We start from the raw sequence: 22173 nt of genomic DNA on the forward strand, positions 1-22173 counted from the left end.
CCATTATACCCTCAGTTATAACCAGCGAGCTCCAAAACCTGGGCCTCTGTATGATCTTCTGCAGCTGGATCCTTAACTTCCTCACCAGGAGACTACAGCCTGTGCAGATTGGAAACAACATCTCCTCTTCGTTGACAAGCAACACTGGCGCATCTCAAGGATGTGTGGTGAGCTCTGCTCTTTACACCCACAATTGTGTGGCTGGGCACAGCTCAAATAACATGTGTAGATTAGCCGACAACAAAACTATTGTTGGTAGAACTTTAGATGGGGGCAAACAGGTGATAGATCAGCTGGTTGAGTGGTGTCGCAGGAACAACTTTGCTCTCGACTCCGGTAAGACCAAGGAATTGATTGCGGACTTGAGGAAGGGGAAGTCAAGGGAACACATAACAGACCCCATCGAGGGATCAGCAGTGGACAGAGTGAGCAGTTTCAGGTTCTATCTCTGCGGATCTATCCTGGGCCCAAAGTATTGATGCAATCACAAAGAAGGCGTGACTGCGGCTACACTTCTTCAGGAGTTTGAGGAGACTGGAACTCCGTGTCAACAAAGATACTTCCAAATTTTGGCAGAAGTACGATGGAGATCATTCTAACTGGCTGCATCGCTGCCTGGTATGGATGGGGAGCGGAGTTACTGCACAGGGTCAGAAAAGGGGGCAGAAAGTTGCAAATTCAGCCAAGCTCCATCATGGGCACTAGCCTCCCCAGCATCGAGGTCACATTCGAAAAGTGATGCCTCAACAAGGCATCACCAAGGGCATGCCTTCTTCTCATCGCTACCATCAAGGAGGTGGTACAGGAGCCTGAAGGCACACAGAACATTTCAGGAACAGCTTAAATATACACATTTACACAATATATACTTCCCACTGTAATTTAGTTTTTATTAAAGTTCAAAGTAAATGATCAAAGTACAGTACCTGCTCTATACATCTGCGGCATGCTACCACTGGTCCCCCAACAATTTGCCTACTGACACAACCGATCGACAGATAATGCAATAGCCACAGCTCTACACACCGTCCTTACACACCTGGAGAGGAGGGATGCTTATGTGAGAATGCTGTTCTTGGACTACAGTTCAGCATTCAACACCATAATTCCCTCCAGGCTCAATGAGAAGCTCAGAGACTTTGGCCTTCACCCTGCCTTGTGCAGCTGAATCCTGGACTTCCTGATGGCGACTTGACAGGTGGTTAGAATGGGCTCCCTCACCTGTGACCCTTAACACAGGTGCCCCTCCCCGGGCTGTGTCCTAAGCCCCCTCCTTTACTCTCTGTACACACATTACTGTGTCACCATCCACAGCTCCAATCTTCTAATTAAATTTGCTAACACTACACTGATTGGCCTAATCTCAAATAATAATGAGGCAGCCCACAGAGAAGTTATCACCCTGACACAGTGGTATCAAGAAAACAACCTCTCCCTCAACGTCACAAAAACAAAGAAGCTGATTGTGGATTACAGGAGGGAGGAATGGAGACAGGCTAACCCCTATTGACATTGATGAATCTGGGGCTGAGAGGGTGAACAGCTTTAAGTTCCCGGGCATAAACAACACTGAGGATCTCATGTGGTCTGTACATACCGGTTGTGTAGTGAAAAAAAGCACAACAGCACCTCTTTCACCTCAGACAGTTGAAGTTTGGCATTAGTCCCCAAATCCTAAGAACTTTCTACAGGGGCACAATTGAGAGCATCCTGACTGGCTGCATCCCTGTCTGGTATGGGAACTGTACTTCCCTCAATTGCAGGACTCTGCAGAGAGTGGTGCGGACTGCCCAGCGCTAGATGTGCACTTCCCACTATTCAGGACACTTACAAAGACAGGTGTGTAAAAAGAGCCCGAAGGTTCATTGGAAACCGGAGTCACCCCAACCACAAACTGTCCCAGCTGCTACCATCCAGGAAATGGTACCGCAGCATAAAAGCCAGGACCAACAGGCACTGGGACAGCTTCTTCCACCAGGCTATCAGACTGATTAATTCACACTGACACAATTGTATTTCTGTGCTATATTGACTGTTCTGTTGTATATCTTACTGTACGTACTATTTATTACAAATTACTATAATTTGCACAATACTCATTTAGACGGAGATGCAATGTAAAGATTTTTACTCCTCATTTATGTGAAGGATGTAAGAAATAGTCAATTCAATTTATAATCTTGAGATTTGTCTCCTTACAGGCAGCCACAGAACAAAGAAACCCAGCAGAGTCTACTACAAAAGACCCAACGTGCAGAAAATAATCAAATCGTGCAAACAATAAAAGTAAGCAAATAACATTCAGAACTGAAGTTCACAAAAGTGAGACCACAGCCACGAAGCCAGTGACAGCCGACCGCAACTTCAGATTGCACATTGCAATCTATATAGCAATGTACTGCTGCCACAAACACCAAATTTCACGACGTATCCCAGTGATGTTAAACAGGATTCTGAATCTGACCTGGACAGCTCTCTGTGGGAAGAAATCCTACAGATTCACCACACTCTGGTGAAGCAATTCAACCTCATGTCAGCTTCAATCAGAAATCCCTTGCTGTCTATTCACCCTGCCCTTGTTCTAACACCACCAGCAGCCTGTTCACTCTCACAAACTGAGAAGTAGGTTCAGATAACATAAAAAGAGCAAGACCATGTGGGGGGAATATAGGAGAATGTTGAACTCAGGCAGTAGTAGTCAGAATTAATACAGAAATAAATTTAATTTCACATCTGAATGACGTTATGAATAAAATTTAGTTTTTAAAATATAAAAGTAACTTACAAAACATGTCAATAAGCAGGAAACCAGCTTCCTCCCAGCCTACTAGGAGCTACCATCTTGCTGCGGACAGTAGTGCCTAATGGGAAGTTCTGCTCCCACGTGGGGATCTTGTGGGCGTGTCTACGACGTCATCCGTCGCTTTGACGTGAGGGCGGGGTTGCACGACACCAGTGCGAATGGGAACGGGGAAGGGGCGGGGTTTCAGGTTGTCACGGCGAATGGCGGCGGACGAGGGTGGGGGGGTGGAGCTATGATATCAGCGGAGGCCTGACACGTCAATCACGAATGCCCGATGTCCCCCAGCGTGGAAGCGAGAAAAGGGGCGGGGTTATGTGACGCTGAGGGGCGGTCATGTCGCGAGGGGCGGGCGGTGCCTGGGAGCCTGCTCGATGCGCTCGGCGGCTCGGCTCAGGCGCCTTGGGGTCAAAGTTCGCCGTTCGATGTGCTCGGTTGCTAGGTGCTAGCTGTCCTGGCAATGAATGGCTGCTGCTGAGAGTCTGCTGGCAGACACTGAGAGACACTGGGGTGAGTGCTGAGCATCCGGGCCCGACCGCGGCTCCCAGCCTGCACCGATTCTTCGTAAAGCCCTGCCTTTTACCCTGGGGTGCCCCTGGGCTGCCTCACTTCCCACTCCCCGGAGTATTCGGCCCCCTTTGTGTGTGTTTGGGGGTTGTGGCTGTTGTGGGGGATGGGCCCCTTCAGACAGCAACAAAACTTCAAAGGTGCTGCAAACTCAGCTCCAGCTCTCCACACAACAAATACTGTGGTTAAGAGTACTCCTTCTACTGCAGGTCAGCTCCTAGCACTAAGGCAGCTTTACTTTAATCATTTAATAAGATTTCGTCCAAACCCGTATAAACAACGAGAGGAAAATTGTTCGTGTGTGTGGAAGTTGTCCTTGCATGAGCAAGCTGCGCTGTTTAAAAAGCTGAAGTACCACTTTATTTATTTTCTATAGATCTATTAATTGTGGAGGGGAAGGATTTTATTTTTGTCTAAAAGAAAAATGTTTTCTTGGTTATTACGTTCAATACTTTGATGAGAAAATGAATAATTTGTTTAATTCAATCAGTATTTATGATTTATTAATTCGGTGTCAGCAGAAATCAAAACCCAATTGTTGAGTTTATTTGATCGTAATCTACCTCGTCCTAGCCCTTGCATCATGCTTGTATACTTCCACTGCACATTCTCTGTAATTGTAACACTATATTTTGCATTCTGTTATTGCTTTTTGATTTCTGTTATCTCAGTGGAATGGTCTGTATGAATGGCATGCCAAACAATTTTTTTTTGCTGTGAATGTGACAATAATAAACCTGTTACCAATTATTTCCAAATCCAGTCAGGATGACAGTAATATTTTACTTTTATATTTGGGCTTGCATGTTCAAAGTTCAAAGTAAATTTATTATCAAAATATGAATACGTCACCAAATACTACCCTAAAATTCATTTACTTTCACGCATTCACAGTAGGACAAAGAAATACAGTACAGTCAATGAAATCGACACTTGTTCAGAAGCAAGAGAAGGAGATTTAACATCAGTTGATCATCTGACATGTTAGCCCTTGTTCTCTGCGCAAATACAGCTGAATATTTCTTGCAATTTATACTTTTATTTCAGAGTTCCAGCCTGCCTACTATATTAGTTTTGCATTGTATTCAGAGTTAGATTTATTATCACTAACTTGCACCCTGAAATGTGGTGTCTTGTGGCAGAATTATAATCCAAAGACAGAAAAATCTGTTAACTGAAATTAAGTAGTACAAAATAAAAGGAATAGTGAGGTAATATTTATGGGTCCATGGACTATTCAGTAACTGAGCAGCAAAGTTCCTCCTGGAAGAGAATTGTTTAATATATTGCGCAGATTGATTTACAATATTATTCAGAGATTTGATGAGTTCCCTGTGTTGACTAATTTCAAATGTAGTGAAATGAAAAACATCTGAAACTTGGAAATGATAGTTTGTTTAACACATCCTGATACTCTCTTTAAATATGTAGGCCAAGCAACAACTCTGGGTTTATTTGAAAAGTAAAAGAAATACTTTTGTATGGTATTGTGCAATTAATTCATCCAAAAATCCAATACAAGTTGAATGAGATCAGAGATCTTGCTGCAGTCAGCTGTGGATTTAGAAAGATCTTTTGTCCAGGGGTTTTTTTTAAAGCCGGCCGGTGGTGTGGTACCTGCACCGGACTTCAAGGCGAGTGGACCCAGGTTCGAATCTGGCCAGCCTCTTGCATGCTGTCCATCCGTGCTGGGTTGAGTGTTAAGCTAGCAAGTCAGCCTCATAAAAAAACAGACACAAGTGCTAAAGAAACAGCAAGGTTGCTGCCCAATGAGCCAAACGGAGAGGAAGAAGAACAACGACCTAGGTCATTATTTACAATACGGTTGGAAGAGGTCGTGTATTAGGGACGGTGTGAAACAGAAAAGTAAAGAATTTTAAGTAAAAGGTTGAGAAAATGTTCAATATACATTTATTATCAAAGCATGTTTACTGTATACAACCTTGAGATTCATCACCTTTCAGGAGGCCAAAAGAACAAGAAACTAAAAAGAACGCATTTCAAATAAAGACTGACGAACACCCAATGTGCAGAGAGGGGGAAAAAAGACAAATCTAACTCTATGTATGTGTTTGGGCTGATAAAATTCAGTTGGTCTCAGATTTACAGTTTTATACATGCAATAAAAGTAAGCAAATAGCACTTAGGACAAAAGTGAGTCCTCGGGCACAAAGCCCAGAGCAGGCCCACAGCCTCAGCCTCAGTTATGGTACTGTATGCCATTTATTCCCTTGACCTTGACCTCTATATACATTCAGTTAGTCTCAGGTTTACAGTTTCATTGTCAATTTTATTTGTTTCCTAACCTCAATCCTAAAAGCTCTGGCTTCAGTTTTGTTTTTAGCATTCCCCCTAGTCCAGTATGCCCCAACTATAGGAAACAGTTTATGGGAAGTACTAGATCCCATAACTGGAAAAGATCCAGTACTGGCATTTACTGCTGATTCCTGATTGCCTTTGAGAAGACATAGATGTCTTCTCTTCTGGAACAACTGCAGATTTTTCTGATGAAACTCATGTATGCCAGAGGCTTGCAGCATTTAGTCTTGGCTATGATGAAGAAGAGACAAAAATTACAAGTTTGCTTTGTGTTTGAATCGGAGTGAGTAATAGTCTGTGACATCCCAGGTGCTTGGTAGTGAAGACTGGAGGCTTGGGAGTTACTGGCAAGAAGCTGCTGAAGGTAACAGCAATGCATTTTTCGCCCCAAGATGAGTGAGACTGCAGCTACAGTGTGCTGGTGATGGAAAGAGTGGACGTGATGTCAGTCAATCATTTGCTTGATCATAGGTGGCATTGATCACCATAAATGTTGTTCATGCTACACAGTTGTGTTTCATCACACTCCAGATTTTTATCTTTGATTGTTGAAAGAAAGGTTTGGAGGATTTAGATGAGATGCTTACTGAAGTATACTCAGCATGGGCTTGCTCTTGTATTGGTGATCAGCCTTTGGTAATGGCAATACCAAGCACAAGTGATTGAACTCTGCTTTGTGGAGATGCTCATTGCCGGACATTAATTTGGTCATCAGCCCTGTAGATTTTTTCTCCAACCACAGTAAAATATGGAAAATATTAATAATGTCAGCTCTTAATATTTTAAATTCTTTTTTTCAAATTCCTAATCATAACAAGGTCTGCTTGACAGTCCCAGATTAATCGGTGCACTTCTAAATCAATATTTGTACTGCTCATTAGAACTGATTCCAGTAGTTTGTCCACCACTGACGTTAAAGCAGCTTTCTGTTATGCTTTAATCTAGTGCCTTTCATGTCCATTTTAGAATGTTAAACTGTCTAGTCAGTGAAGAACTTTTGAAATGCAGCAACACAGTAAGCTCACTCAAACAGTAATGTGATAATGTTTGGATAATCTGGTGTAGTAATTTATTTGTAAGGAAGGAACCTCAGACTGAGGCCTGGCCTCTCCGGCAATTTGGATTTTGTCCTCGATTCTTGCTGGCTATCCAGTGATTCCTGACCAGAAGTATTCTTGTTTGGAAAGGTTAGATGTTGCGCAGATTCCTTACAGGATTGATGATGTTGTCACTGTGCAGGCATGTACAGCTAGATGACAGTGCTGATAAGCAGGTTAACTTTTTTCAAATAGTGCTAGCAGAAGATTAATATCAGGAAAGAACAGTGGGGTTACTACTCTTTTGTTTCCTTACATGGTTCCATGAGATCTTTTGCATTCACCTGAGAAGGTAGATAGGGCGTTGATTTAAGAATTCTTCCACAAGATCATTCCCCTGATAATGCAGCATTCCTTGGGTTATTGGTACTAGAATATTATCGTGCTCCAAAAAGTGACTAGAACACAAAGGTTTCTAATGCCAATGCAAGGATGTCACATTCTAAGGTGTACACAAAAGCAAAAGTTTAATTTGGGGGAACTCTTTTTGTGATGTCTGTTAAAGGTCTAATCATTCCGTCTCCTCCTTAACCTGGCAGGTACCGCAGCGTGCTGAGTGGATATCATGGCTCAGACCCTGCAGATGGAGATTCCGAACTTTGGAAATAACATTCTGGAATGTCTGAATGAGCAGCGGCTGCAGGGCTTGTACTGTGATGTTTCCATTGTTGTCAAGGGACAGGCGTTCAAGGCGCACCGGGCAGTCCTGGCGGCGAGCAGTTCCTACTTCCGGGACCTGTTCAGCTCAAATAACTGCTCGAGCTTTGAGCTGCCCACAGCTGTCCAGCAGCAGTCCTTCCAGCAGATCCTGTCCTTCTGCTACACCGGCAGGCTTAGCATGAATATGGGCGACCAGTTCCTCCTGATGTACACGGCCGGCTTCCTCCAGATCCAGCAGATTATGGACAAGGAGACGGAGTTCTGCCTGAAGGTCAGCTCGCCGCAGTGTGACTCGCAGGGGCTCCAGGCAGAGGAGACTGCGTCCGAGCCGCCGAGCCCTGCCCAGCCCCCCCGATCGCTGGCCGCCACCCCGCTGTCGCTTGTGTCGCGTGTGAAGACAGAGCACGGTGAATCAGACTCCGTGCAGTTCACCCCCATTGGCAAGCGGCTGTGGGACAACGGCCCGAGAGAGGGGAATGGCAGCGTGGGACCCAAGCTCCCACGGGTCTCCCACGGAGGACCAGCAGGGAGGCAACAGAGCTGCGGAGGAGGCGGGCCAGGCAGCGCAGACCGCACCAGCCCGGGCACCTCCAGTGCTTACACCAGTGACAGTCCTAATTCCTACCAGAATGAAGAGGATGAGGAGGAAGAGGGCAGTGAAGACATGGCAGAGGAACACTACAGGCAGATTTGTAACATGTACACAATGTACAGCATGATGAATGTAGGACAGCCAGGTAAGCCTAGCAACCTCAAACAAGATTTGTATCGGCTCCAAATGAGCATGGCTATAAGAGATAGGTTGGTGAGGGACAGAGGGCAGTCAAGCAGAAGGAGCACATACCAGCTCCTGTCCCTTGGTACACCTAGCTAATGACAAGTTAAAATAGAAAGAATGCTACAGTAGGACATTTGAACGTGAATGAGCCAGAGAGGGATTGCAACCTGCACACGCTGAGTATAAATCTTCTGTCATGGTGACTTACCAACATGGCCAGAGGGTAGGGTCTTTCTGATAGGTAGAAAACTGGTTTGCACTGCTCAATGATTGTTGAAGGAACACTTCAGAATCCATCCATGTATGCACATTTCCGGTCTCTGAATCTCCTTGAGTGCATCACGTGTATTGGGTACCATTCAGATTCCCTCCTGTCCGTGTGTCCCTCTCTTCAGGTAAGACTGGGTTATTCCACATTGGAGGAAGCTGCTGCACACCTCTGAAAATACGTACTTGTGCCTTCGTCACTAAACTCGACTTTGACATTATGGGATGTGTTGGTCCAGGCTATGTCTCTGTGAAAATAGAGATCTGTGTATGCTTTCTACATAATCTGCCAAAATGTTCCCAGGGTCTCTACAGGTTTGGACCTGGGCAGCAGGTTGTATATACCATGAAAAGAAGGCACTGGAGAGATACACTACTTCTCTTAGTAACCGCACTCTTTTGGAAGTCTTTTTCAAAGTAAACTGAAAAGAGAGTTTTCATTTTTGACAGTGCATTTCCCAGACCTGAGCTATTGCAAACTAAGTATTTTGAGTGTAGTCACTTCAACTTTTATAGCAACCAGTTTGTGCATAGTAAGCTCCCATAAACATGATTCTTCTTGTCTGTGTATGATATTGTCCAGTGCTGGCCAGGATGTAAGGTAGAACCCAGCTGCTCTTCTGCAAGATAGTGCCTTGGAATATGTTACGTCCAGCTGGGAAAGTAGAGGAGCCTTGGTTCAATATTTCATCCCAATAACAGCACATGAAGCCCAGCTCTCCTTTAGTACTGTACTGTATATCGATCTGGAAAAGTTTTCAACGCTGGGCACCACACAAAAAGTGCTGGAGGACCTTGGCATCTATGGAGGGGAATAAATAGTCGATGTTTCTGCTCAAGGCTGTTCATCAGGTTGTTTTCTCTAGAAAGGGAGTTTCCAGATACTTCAGAATCAGGTTTAATATCACCGGCACATGTTGTGAAATCGTTGAAATTTTCAGAAAATGGATGACAAAGGGGAAGAAACTGATCCTGAATCGTTGAGTGTGTGCCTTCAGCTTCAGTACCTCCTACCTGATGGTAGCAATGAGAGCAAGGCATGGCCTGGGTGATGGGGGCCCTTAATGATGAATGTCGCCTTTTTGAGGCATTACTCCTTGAAGATGGCCGGGATGCTCCAGAAACTTGTGACCATGATGGAGCTGACTAAGTTTACAAGTCTCTGGAGCTTTGATTGTGTGCAGTAGCCCCCACATTTCCCCTCCCCATACCAGATGGTGATGCAGCCAGTTAGGATGCCTCCACAGTGCAACTGTAGAAATTTTAAGATTATGCGAGGGTACAGGTGGAGAATAAGTGCCCGAGCTGGGGAAAAATTAGAACTACTGTAAGTCACGCCTGGTCACTTTTTGCTGATCCGCCACATTGCAGTAGGGAATTTGAGTGGTCTTCTTTACCCAAAAAGTGGTTGTAATGTAAGGTTCATTTCTCTTGGGTAGTTGAGGCTAGTCGCATTTTTAGGCCTTTAAGGAGAAGCTAGATAATATTGAGGAGAGAAGGATGAAGCAATGTGCTGATGGGTGAGATGAAAAGGAAAGATGCCTGAGTAGAACATAAATACCTGAGTGTATATGTAAACTGACCAAGCTATCCATTCTGGTTTCCAATCGCTAGCTTTATTTTGTTGCTTTCTTGCCAGCGACCGAGCGGGTTGAAGCTCTGCCCGATCACTTGACCACAGATGCCCGCTCAAGGGTCAGGATGAGGAGAGATCTGGCAGCATTACCAGCTGAACTGATCACCCAGATTGGAAACCGATGCCACCCCAAGCTTTACGCAGAGGGTGACCCCACCGAGAAGCTTGAACTTGTAACAGGTACAGCCCTCCTTTAAGGTGACTTGCCTTCTCAGAAAGATCTTTCTCGCCCCATCTGTTCTATTCACTTGGTCCTCATGGACTTTCTAATTTTGTGATTTTTTTTTTGTTTCTGTATGTGACAGGAACCAGTGTCTTTATCACTCGAGCCCAGTTAATGAATTGTCATGTCTGTGCAGGAACCCGCCACAAAGTCCTACTCCGAAGGCTGCTTGCATCCTTCTTTGACCGGTAAGCTGTGTGAATAGTGAAGCAAGAGACAGAAGCTGTTTCTACCGGCCGATCTAGCTTTGTGCAGAGAGCGTTAACATTTCAGTTTGACTTTTCCTTAGAATTGGAAGCTGTTAACCCAAAATATTTGCACTTAAGTAATCAGAGGAAATACTGATCATGCTAAGTTCAAGGTGAATTTATTTTCAAAATATGTATATGTCACCATATACTACCTTGAGATTTATTTTCTTGCAGGTATCTACAAGAAAATAATGAAATACAACCCTATACTTAACAAAGACTGACAAACAACTAATGTGTAAAGGCAGACAAATAGTGGAAAGAATAAATAAAAATAAATTAGTAAATAATGCTGAGAACATGAGTTGTAGAGTCAGGCACAGGATTAGTCATATCTTACTGAGTAAGGGAGAAGCCTTTGGAGAAGGGGTTCCTAGCCCTTTTTTTATGCCATGAACCAATACCATTGAGCAAGGGGATCCATGGACCCCAGCTTGGGAATCCCTGCTTTAGAGATCACATGATCTACCTCCTGCTTCTATGCCTTATTTTTTTTTTAATTTTATTTTTATTTGGATAAGGAATTCACAATTATCATGTACTTTTTTCACACATATAACCTTTTCCATTTTTTTATATGTATAAAGCTACAATTATTTATACATTCTTAAGTACACATTGAGATGATATAAAAGGAAAATAAACATTTAAATAGATAATTATGTACTGTGGTAAATCTAACCTATTAGGCTAAGTAATGAAATTAGTTGTTAAGAAAAATGGTAATAATAGTTTCCATACAACCCTTCTGGACCATTTCCACTGGTCCAAAATGTTGCATACAAGCCTATATACCAACCATTGTAGGTGTTTATATCCCAATTTGTTCGTGCTTGTTCCTGCCCGCAGACATAATTATCCAATCCCTATGTACTTATTTACTTAATTTTTTCATTTTTTTTTTATCCCTTTCCCAAATCTTTCCCTTTACTTGTGTTAATTCTCTATTTTCCAAAAAAAAACAAACATTTAGACTAGGGGTGCTTACGTTAGCAATATTACTGTGTTGATGAGAAGAGCAATATAAATCATTAGGAGAGTCATCTAAAGTCTGCTCGCATTGGGGTTATATATTCAATCCATTTATTCCAGATTCGATAAAATGTTTCTTTTTGAGTTCTCAGGGAGTAAGTCAACTTTTCCATTTTAAATATTTCCAAGATAATTTCGTACCAATCTTCTAATGTAGATGGTATTGGATTTAGCCATTTTCTAGTGATTGATTTCTTACTTGCCACTAAGAGGGCCTGCAGCAACTTTATATCTTCCTTCTGTTCAAGGAACAATACATGCCCCAAATAGAGCGTCTCAAAGTTCAGAGGTATCTGGGACCTAAGTACCTTAACTAATGTTCTAAGAATACCTTCCCAAAATAGACTTAATTTAGGGCAATCCCAGAAAATATGAAAATGATTTGCCTCCTTGGAGCCGCACCTTCTCCAACACATCACATTTGTATCTTTATATTTTTCCTGATATGGGGTCTTGAAGTATCTTATAATGTTTTTCCAACAATGTTCTCTCCAAGTCAAAGAATTAGTCGAGGACCATTGAAAGCTGCAGATTTTCCCCCAAGCCTCCTCTGAAAGTACCAACCCCGCTTCTTTCTCCCACTTCTCTTTAATATACAGTGTATTTACATTTTTAGCATGGGAGAGTGCATTATATAGGCGAGAAACTGATTTACTAGGTATTGAACTGCAAGCCGAGTTCAGAATCTTGAAAAATTCTAATTCTACTGTTGATAGGTCTGTATATCTACAACTCTGGTTAACATAGTTTCGTATTTGAAGGTACCTAAAAAAGTCATTATGTTCTAGGCCATGTTTGTCCTGCAGGATTTGGAAACTTTGTAATACTCTTTTATCTATAAATGAGAGGTAGGTTGTAAGACCTTTCTTTATCCATAGCTCAAATCTTTTACCTCCTCTGTTGGGAAGGAATTCGGTATCATATGCACACCATCTAAAGAGTTTTAACATGTTATTAATTCCACATGAATTAACCACCTTCTGCCATACTTTTAATGTAAGATTTATCCAAGCATTATTAAATTTTTCCAACTGGGCCATCAATCCTTTGTCAGCTATTGAGGCCTGAAGAGGAAAACTGTCAACTAATCCAAATTCTATTTCCTTCCATCTAGCCTTATATTCCCTATTACACCAATATAACAGAGGGGTTATCTGTGAGGCATAAAAATAATTTCTCAGGCAAGGAAGAACCATACCTCCTCCTTCCTTCCCTAACTGTAAGGTGTTATATCGAATTCTAGGTTTCCTTCCTTGCCAAATAAAGCGGGAAATCCATTTGTCCCATTCCCTGAATTGATTATCATCCACCTCCACTGGTAAAGTACGGAAAAGATATAATAACCGAGGAAGAATATTCATTTTTATAGTATTTATCCTTGAATTTAAACTTAAAAAGGGGATAAGATTCCATCTATGCATATCTGCTTTTATCTCTGAGATTAATGCCCCATAATTTACCTGTGACAGTGTAGAAAGATCCTTCGGCAGGGTTATTCCTAAATATTTTAATGATTTAGCTTCCCACTTAAGATCGTATGTATCCTGCAATTTTTTGGATGGTGTATAATTTAGGGACATAACCTGCATTTTCTTTACATTTATTTTATAACCTGATATTTTCCCAAAGTCATCCAACAGTGTAAACAATCCTATAAATGATTTTTCTGGTTCACTCAGATAGACCAAAACATCATCTGCGAATAATGCCACTTTCTGTTCAATCCCTGCCACCTTGATACCTTTTACGATTTCGCTCTGTCTTATTAGTTGGGCAAGTGGTTCAATATATAGCGCAAAAAGGAGAGGAGAAATTGGGCATCCCTGTCTAGTGCCTCTCTCTAAAATGAAGGAGTCAGAGAGGTCCCCATTTATCTTAATTCGGGCTGTAGGGCTGTCATATAGAGTCTGAATTACTTTAATAAACCTTTCTTGAAAGCCGAATCTTCCTAACACTCTGTATAGGAATGCCCAACTAACCGAATCAAAAGCTTTCTCAGCGTCCAATCCTACTACCATTGTCTCTGTCTCGTTCTTATTAACCTGTTCTAATATGTGCAGAGTTCTCCTTATGTTGTCCTGTGTTTGTCTTTGTTGAATAAATCCAGTCTGGTCTAAATGGATTAGGCCAGGTAAAAGCTTTTCCAATCTGTGCGCTAATATAGATGTAAATAGTTTGTAATCTAAATTAAGAACACTAATTGGCCGATAATTGCCACATTCTAGTGTATCTTTACCCTCTTTAGGAATAACTGAAATAATCGCTTCTCTCCAGGAAGGTGGAGTTTCTCCTCTCTGCAAGATCCAATTAAAGGTGTTAAGTAGTAATGGGGCTAACTGTGTCTTCAGGGACTTGTACCACTCTGAGGTAAACCCATCAGAACCCAGGGACTTTCCAGCCTTTAACCTAGAGATGGCCACGTTCAGTTCTTTGACAGTTACTGGTTCTAATAAACTTTCATTTTGTAAATCTGTAAGTTTAGGTAGATCTAAAAAATTCAATACACTGTCTATATAGGGCTCATTGGGGGCCCGGGGTTGGGAGTACAGCTCTCGATAATATGTTTCAAAACTCTCTTGAATTTTCACTATTGTACTCTCCACAAGCTTTGTCTTTGGATTCTTTATTTTATGAATTGTATTGTCTGCTTGTTGTTTTCGTAATTTATATGCTAATAATCTAGCTGATTTACCTCCTACTTCATAATTCTTTTGTCTCAGGTAAAGAAAATTTCTTTGAGTTTCCAACGTATAAATATCATCAATTTCACTTTGCAATTTCCTAATTTCCTGTTTTCAATTTGAATTACTTTTGTTGCTATCTACAACTTGAAGTTGTTTTAATTTTCCTTGAAGGTCTGCTAATTTTTGTGCATTGATTTTTTTCATGTGAGTAGTAATGGAAATAATTTTCCCTCTCAGTACAGCTTTCAATGTATCCCATAAAATCACTGGCAATGTTTCTCCCGTGTCATTAAGGTCCAGATATTCTTTGATTTCTCCCCTTAATCTCTCCATTACTTTCGGGTTATTGAGTATATGTGAGTTTAGCCTCCATAGTGTTTTCCTCATTTTCCTTTCCAGGATTAGAGACATAGAGACTGGGCTATGATCCGACAGATCAATTGTTGCAATATTACAGTTTTTTATCCTGACTCTATCTGTATTAAAGATAAAGAAATAGTCTATCCTTGAATAGGCTGAATGAGGGAAAGAGTAATATGTATAATCTTTACTAGTAGGGTGTAATTCCCTCCAGACATCTATAATTCCCAACTCCTCCATCAATGAATTCACTTTCCGAGTCAGAGGTTTATTCTGAGTAACTATTCTTGAAGAATCTAATATAGGATTTAATCTAATATTAAAATCCCCTCCACAAATTACTACCCCTCGAGAACTGACCATTAGGTCAAAAATGTGTCTATAAAATGACCATTCACTACCTGGGGGAGCATAAACATTCAGCAATGTTATTTCTGTACCTTCTATTCTTCCTGTGATTTTTACAAACCGTCCTTCTTTGTCTCTAGTCTCTGAAATATGTTCATAATTAAGAGTACTTGATATTAAAGTAGCTACCCCTCTTTTGTGACTCAATTTATATGATGAATAAAATACATGCTTAAAGCCCATTCTTTTTAATTTTCCATGTTCAGATTGGCTCATATGTGTTTCCTGGAGGAAAGCTATTTGTGCCCTCTCTTTTTTCAATTTAGACATAATCTTATTTCTTTTAATTGGATTCAAAACCCCATTAACATTATAGGAAATTATTTTTACCAATTCAGTTTGCATTTTTCTCTAGTAGAAAAAAAGCACTCTCCTTTTCTAACCAAACAGTAAGCAATCCCTTCTCAACAGTAAACCAAGACATATAACCACACCCTAGACATTTCTGAACGTATAACATTTGAAAATTTTTCCCGACTTCCCACAGTGAGGCCTGAGCACTGACCCGCCTCAGTTCAGAGGGATAACCTCTATCTTCACCCTGTGTTAGAGGGCCCTCAGCAGTTTGAATAATCATAGAGAATTTTCTCCTATTTATGTCTCGACCATATTGCTATCATTCAAGTTATTCCGCCTAGTTTATTTTCGGTTACCAGTTTTCATTTTACTTTTAAGTCCGATTTACTTTTTTCAGTCATTTCTCTTAATTAATCTGTATTCTCTGTACATTCGTGTCTGAATATTTGCAGCTTTTCCTTGTAGTTTGACACTCTGGTTCGAGTGGAGCGTCCTCGCCCCACTAACTGCCACGACTTCTGCCGAATCCTCTCCAGTAGCGACTCCGGTTGGGTGATAACTTTAATAGGTAGTCCCCGGTCCGCCAGGTCTGACGTTGCCTCCTCCACCGTAGCGTAAGTTTTTGTCCCTTCGTCGTAAAAGACTCTCAGCCGAGCTGGATACGGGTCTGGAATCTGATGTTGTTTTCCTTCAGGACTCTCCGTGTTTCCGTATATTCCTTCCGTCTGGCAAGAATCCCCGGTGCGTAGTCGTGGTCTAAACTGATTTTGCAGTTGTTCCACATGAAACCTTTCTTTTGCCATGCTCTTTTAAGCACCTCTTCCTTCGTTCTGTAACTGAGAAATCTGATCAGAATCGATCTGGGCTGGGCGCCTGCCGGAGGCTGTGGTGCCAACGCGCGGTGAGCCCTTTCTATCTGTAGGTCCTTTGCGGCCGGTATATCAAGGTTCTCTCTAAGCAGCTTCTCCACGAAGGGAATCATCAATCCGGGTTTACCTTCGGTTCCTTTGGGAACTCCGTAGATCCTCACATTTTCCCTTCTCGAGCGGCCTTCTTGATCTATTAGTTTCCACTGGAGCTGGTCTTGTAGCTTCAGCATTTCTGCTATCACTTCCTCGGCGTTTTGTAGCTTCTCTTCAATTCCAACAATCCTCGCTTCGGCTTCATCTATCCGCGAGTTAGTTTTTACTATTTCTCCTTTAATATCTTCCAGCTGTTTGCTGTTATCTTGTCGGAACTCGCGAATCTCTCCGAGAATCAAAGACAGAGTCACCGATTCCCCCTCATTATCTCCGTCCTGGCTTGCCGTGGGGGAGCTAGGCCCGTCGCCTTGCTGCATCTCTTTATGTTTATCAGCCTTCGAAGCGGACTTTTTATTCTTGTTCTTAGACATCATCCTTGCCCCTTTTATTAATATAGTTATGCAATATTAAGTATTTGTCTAAATTCGATTTTGGGGCAGTTTACCTTCTTTTTTGTCGAGAGACCTTTTCCTTACGCCGCCATTCCCTTGATGACCCGGAAGTCCCTATGCCTTATTTTTTTAAGAGTAGAAGGAAAAGGCAATTGTAAAAAGCAAAAGAGAAAATTCATGATTTTGCTGAAGAGCGCAAATGATTTAAGAGAGAAGAAATGACAAAATACACACAAATTTGCAACAAAGCTATCCACTAAAGGAAGGGATTTGAAACTCACGTCAGACTGAAAGTACTGCTTATATTTTATAGGAAGGGCATTGTTGGGAAGGCTAGCATTTATATTCAGTAGCCACCTTACTAGGTACAGGAGGTACCTAATAAAGTAACTGTTGAGTATCGTAGTTTTTGCTGCTATACTTTAAGGTTCAATGTGTTGTGGATTCAGAGATGCTCTTCTGTACACCACTGTTGTAATGCGTGGTTATTTTAGCTGCTGTCGCCTTCCTGTCATCTTGAACCAGTCTAGCCATTCTTCTCTGACCTCTCATAAACAAGAACATCGACAGAACGGGATTTTTTTTTTGTTCTTTGCACAATTCTCTGTAAACTCTAGAGACTGCTGTGTGTGAAAATCCCAGGAAATCAGCAGGTTCTGAGGTATTTAAACCACCCCATCATACCAACAATCATTCCACAGTCAAAGTCACTTAGATCACATTTCTTCCCCATTCTGATCTTTGGTCTGAAGACCAACTGAACCTCTTAACCATGTCTACATGGTTTTCTGCATTGAGTTGCTGCCACATGATTTTCTGATTAGATATTTGTATTAACGAGCAGGTATACCTAATAAAGTAGCCACTGAGTTTATTTTCCATCCCTAGTTACCCTTGAACTAAAGGAAGTTGCAGTAGTTTCATTGTTATCAATGTAGGGTCTTATTGAAGTCCAAGTGATGGGGCAAAAGTTTAATTCTGTAACAGAAGCTAGTGAGTGTTACATCATGAGTGTTTTGTGTAGCCAATATTAACATTAGCTTTTTATTTAATGTAATTTAAGTTTCCCAGCTGCTGTGGTCATGTCAATGGATCATTATTCCATGCATTTGGCCTACTGGTCCAATATCAAAACAATGTTGCCATACTTAGTTTAGCAACTGTAATAGTTTCCTTTGAGTTTTCCCTTAAACTATGAAAGGTTGCATTTAATGGGCATGGATAGTGAGGGGATGCCCCTCAGGAGTGAACAGCAAACAGAGTTTGTACAAAAAGCACAGGTATTTCCATAAAAGTAGATCCCAGCACAAGCCAGCACTTTCATGGATGGAAAAGTGACTGGGACTGGGAAGGAGAGGAGACTTAGAATAAGGTGGCAATTTCATTCTGGTTTTCACCTAGCAAAATACATCAAGTCACTGTCACCAAGACAAAAGTCATTGTCTGTAATCTGCCATCACTGCAGGGTCTGAATGTGTCCAAGACAAAGAAGCAAGCAGGGAAAATCATTGCAGATACTACCCACCCAATAACCCACCTTTTCCAAAAGCTCCCTCCTGGAAAGCACTATAGGGCTATTAAAACAAAAATTTCATGCCATCCTCAAAGTTTCTTCCCCCAGGCAGTTAATCTGATCAACTATTCTAGTTAGGCCCCTCCCATACCCCCTCAGTCTATTACCTCAGTCATTGCACTGCACTGTAAATAGCACAGGTAATGCTATTTACATTATAAATACAAGCTGGTATTTATGTATTTGTACACATTTTATTCCATATTTGTACTTTAAACTCTAACTTTATATTTTATATAATTCTTTATAACTGTTGTTTGTTGCATGTCGCATCAACACCCCCACGGTAAATTCCTAATCCATGTAAATGACGAGTAAAGTTGATCCTTGAACCTTGATCAAAGATGTCATCATCTTATGAAGGAGAGCTGCAGTCCAAACCAAAATGTTTTATGGATTGATTGGATTTTGTTGACTTTGTCTCCAAACCACAGGAACACACTGGCAAATAGCTGTGGCACCGGAATCCGCTCCTCCACAAATGATCCGAGCAGGAAGCCTTTGGACAGTCGGGTTCTCAATGCAGTAAAAAGTAAGTACAGTTGGCACAGACTTCAAATTCACAGGACTGCTGGGGAATTGAGTATGCACCTTGAGGCATTCAGCCTTTTACTGAAAACAGCCTGGGCATTGTCTGTATTTGGATCTCGAGGTTATCATCATCTATGGATGATCCAACTTCTTTTCTTCCACTCTCTGGCCAGAGTCAGGCCAGTCACAATTTAGAGTCATATTTTCCTCCGAGATCAACAACTGACTACATTCCCATCTCATTGTGAGCTTCTACTCCAACTCCTGTAGCTGCTTACCATCCACCCATCTGCACACCCATGCACATCTTTACTGCCTTCAGTTTGTTCTGGTTAGTCTCCTAAACCTGTGCCCATTCAAAACTCAGGTGCCGGTCCAAAATCAGGCAGCAAGCCCCATTCATTTATCGCCGCTGTGTCTTGTAGTCTGCAATTGCTGCTGGTCCAACTGTACTTCAAATGTACCATCTTCATTTATGAATCTCTCCCATGGTCTCATCTCTTCCTTTAGCTGTAATCTCCTCCAACCCAATGACAATCTAACTCTGAACTCGGGCTCTTGTATTTACTCCATCACTGACTGACATACCTTCAGTATCACGACTCTAATGGCAGGAATTTTCCAACCAAGCTTTTATGTCTATTTTCTCCTTTTTTAAACTATTCTATTACATTGCAAAGTGGCTGGGAGGCAGATTTTAGTTGATATTGCTGTTGTGAAGCGCCACAGGAAATTTTATTAACACTGTAAGACAAAGGAGGAGAATGAGGATGTTCGGCCCATCAAGTCTGCTCCACCATTTGATCATGGCTGATTTATTATCTCTTTCAACCCCATTCTCCTGCCTTCGCCCCATAACTTTCGATGCCCTTACTAATCAAGAACCTATCATCCTCCGCTTTAAATACAGTGGATTCAGGTTAATTGGGTCATTGGTTAATCGGGTCAGCTGCCGATTTGAGCCAACTCTTAAAAACAAAAACTAATAAAATAGTCAAGATTCCCTTTGTTTATTTGGGGCGCTATGCCACTTAATTGGGGCAGCAGACTTACCAGATAGCTTCCAACTAGCATCAATCATGTGCACCTGCATGGCTATTAGATACTACGCTGTGCTTAGAGTGAACGGTTTTTAAATAGCGTCAGTTGCATGTGTTTCTGTTCAAAAAGCAGCGATTTTTGTCACTGATAGTCAATAAGAAATAGGTAGTAAGACAATTCAGCCCTGTTTTGCTCACTGCGGTTCCAAGCATTCAGGCTTGGAGATGCCAGAAATGGCCAGGAGTGAAAATGAAACAGTTTCACTACTTCAACGAGTTAGGAACTATGAAGAATTTGAAGTTATTGACAATCATCTGAATGTTTCCTTTGGTCCTCACCGGACAACCACCTGTGGCTCCAAGTAGGTGTTTGCATGCGACAGGAGCCACACCCCAGTACATCGCCTTGAGAGGCAAGCTAAACCAGGTGAGGGTGGCCAGTGGGTCTCGTATCCCGGTGAGATAGGGACATACCTGTCTTAGCATGCGGAGTTAACTCTGGCAGGCTGTGCAGGTGCGATCTACTGTGAGATCCAATGGCCAGGAAGGCAGTTCTGCAACACAACGTGGAGAGCGAAGGGCATGCTGACGCACAGGAGAAGTTACGGTCATCCACTGTACCCAAGGAAGACCTTAGCTGTGACATCTGTGGATCCAGTCTTCTGAGGCAGAGAGAGTGGAACTGTCCCAGTGCGATGGCTTTTCCACTTTGAAAACTCGCCCACGCAGGTTTCTTGTCATTGTTGGATACGATGGACAAACACCAGTAGCATTGGCATGTTTATAATTTGTTCTGTATGTCATTTAAATACATAATTTCTTCCTCAATTGAATGGTAGTTTGTCTTTTTTATACCTTTTTAACAATTTCCATGAATTTAGCTGAACTGAGTGTGGAGGGCAGTAGGACCTAAACAGCACATACGGGAGGGGTGAGGAGAGGGTAGGGCTGGGAAGGAGACAGGGTGGTAGGGTTTCCTTTGCTTTTTGCTTGTTTACTATACATACATTCATTCATTTGACTTTTATTATATTGTTATAAGAAAGAAAAGGAAAAAGAAGCATTGTACTTTAGGACATTGTCGGTTGTGTTTAAGCTGATGTTGCTTCACAATAAAAAACACTTGAAGACTATTTCCATGAACTTTAGGCTGATTGGATAGTCACTAAATTGGGCCAAAATGTACTGGTCCTGATGTGTCCCAATTAACTGGAATCCACTGTAGACCCAAAGACCTGGCCTTCATATTCATCTGTGGCAATGAATTCCACGGATTCACTAACTCTGGCTAAAGAAATTCCTCCTTATCTCTGTTCTAAAGGGATATCCCTGTATTTTGAGGCTGTTCCCTCTGGTCCTAGACATCTCCACTATTGGAAATATCCTCTCCACATCCACTCTATATTCAATATTCATTGTGTTTCAATAAGATCATTCCCCACCACTCCTATTCTATATAACTCCGGCTACAGACCCAGAGCCATCAAATGATTCTCACATTGACACTTTCAATCCCAGAATCATTTTTGTGAACTTCCTTTGGACCCTGCAATGCCAGCATATTTTTTCTTAGGTAAGAGGCCAACACTACTCTCAGTACTCCAAGTACAGTTTGACCCATGCCTTATAAAGCCTCAGCTTCATCAGATGCTAATTATACTTAATTATAGATGCTACATAAAAGCTTGTTAATGTCGCTGTAGTGGGAGTTTAGAGGTGAAAGCACAAAATGCGAAGTCCTTCTGTGTGTCTTGGGACCACCATGAACATTGGTGCTTCTCTTCTCCCTCCCCATTCCATTTTTCTCAACGGCTTACTTGGCTATTCAGGAGGTATTTAAGAGGCAGTCACAATGCTGTGGGTTTGGAGTCACCTGTTGGCCAAAAAGGGTAAAGACAGCAAATTTCCTGACCCAAAGGCTGCTAGTGAACCAGACTAGGTTTCTACAGTAGTCAAATATATCCATAGTCAAAATTTTCCTTGCCAATTGTATTTAATTATATATAATTGATGCAACTTCATTGTTCTTCCTGTTTTTAGGACACATCTAAGTTACTAAATTGCTGTTCTCTGCTCTGACATTTAACCAAAGTGTTTTAATTTAACAATACAGGAAAACCTGTAGGGATAGGAAATGCTAGCTTTGAACCCCAAATCTTATCAGTGTCTACAAACGTTTGTAGTATTCCACCGATTAATTAGGTTTTCCCATCACCAATGTTACACAGAGAAACTA

The 22173-nt window shown here is 41.8% G+C and overlaps 2 protein-coding genes across 3 annotated transcripts in view; one reads left to right on the top strand and one right to left on the bottom strand.

Moving 5' to 3' along the window:
* trmt1 (tRNA methyltransferase 1) overlaps positions 1 to 2877 on the bottom strand; it is a 54265-nt gene extending 51388 nt beyond the window's left edge. The window contains exon 1 of the mRNA XM_063035877.1: positions 2786 to 2877. The gene's annotated coding sequence lies outside the window, so the exon portion shown is untranslated. The remainder of the gene's footprint in view (positions 1 to 2785) is intronic.
* Positions 2878 to 3216: 339 nt separating this feature from the next.
* Positions 3217 to 22173, top strand: part of nacc1b (nucleus accumbens associated 1, BEN and BTB (POZ) domain containing b) — a 32075-nt gene continuing 13118 nt past the window's right edge. Inside the window, exons 1-5 of one of the 2 annotated variants that reach the window (XM_063036031.1) lie at positions 3217 to 3310; positions 7323 to 8180; positions 10128 to 10304; positions 10430 to 10535; positions 18801 to 18898. In XM_063036031.1, coding sequence (XP_062892101.1) covers positions 7349 to 8180; positions 10128 to 10304; positions 10430 to 10535; positions 18801 to 18898 — 1213 coding nt within the window. In that variant the 5' untranslated portion in view covers positions 3217 to 3310; positions 7323 to 7348. Of the gene's footprint in view, positions 3311 to 3350; positions 3577 to 7322; positions 8181 to 10127; positions 10305 to 10429; positions 10536 to 18800; positions 18899 to 22173 lie in introns of those variants that run through there. The other variant, XM_063036030.1, reaches the window with a different exon arrangement.

The sequence above is a fragment of the Mobula hypostoma genome, chromosome 29 (assembly GCF_963921235.1).
Source record: "Mobula hypostoma chromosome 29, sMobHyp1.1, whole genome shotgun sequence".
NCBI classification, from domain to species: domain Eukaryota; kingdom Metazoa; phylum Chordata; class Chondrichthyes; order Myliobatiformes; family Myliobatidae; genus Mobula; species Mobula hypostoma.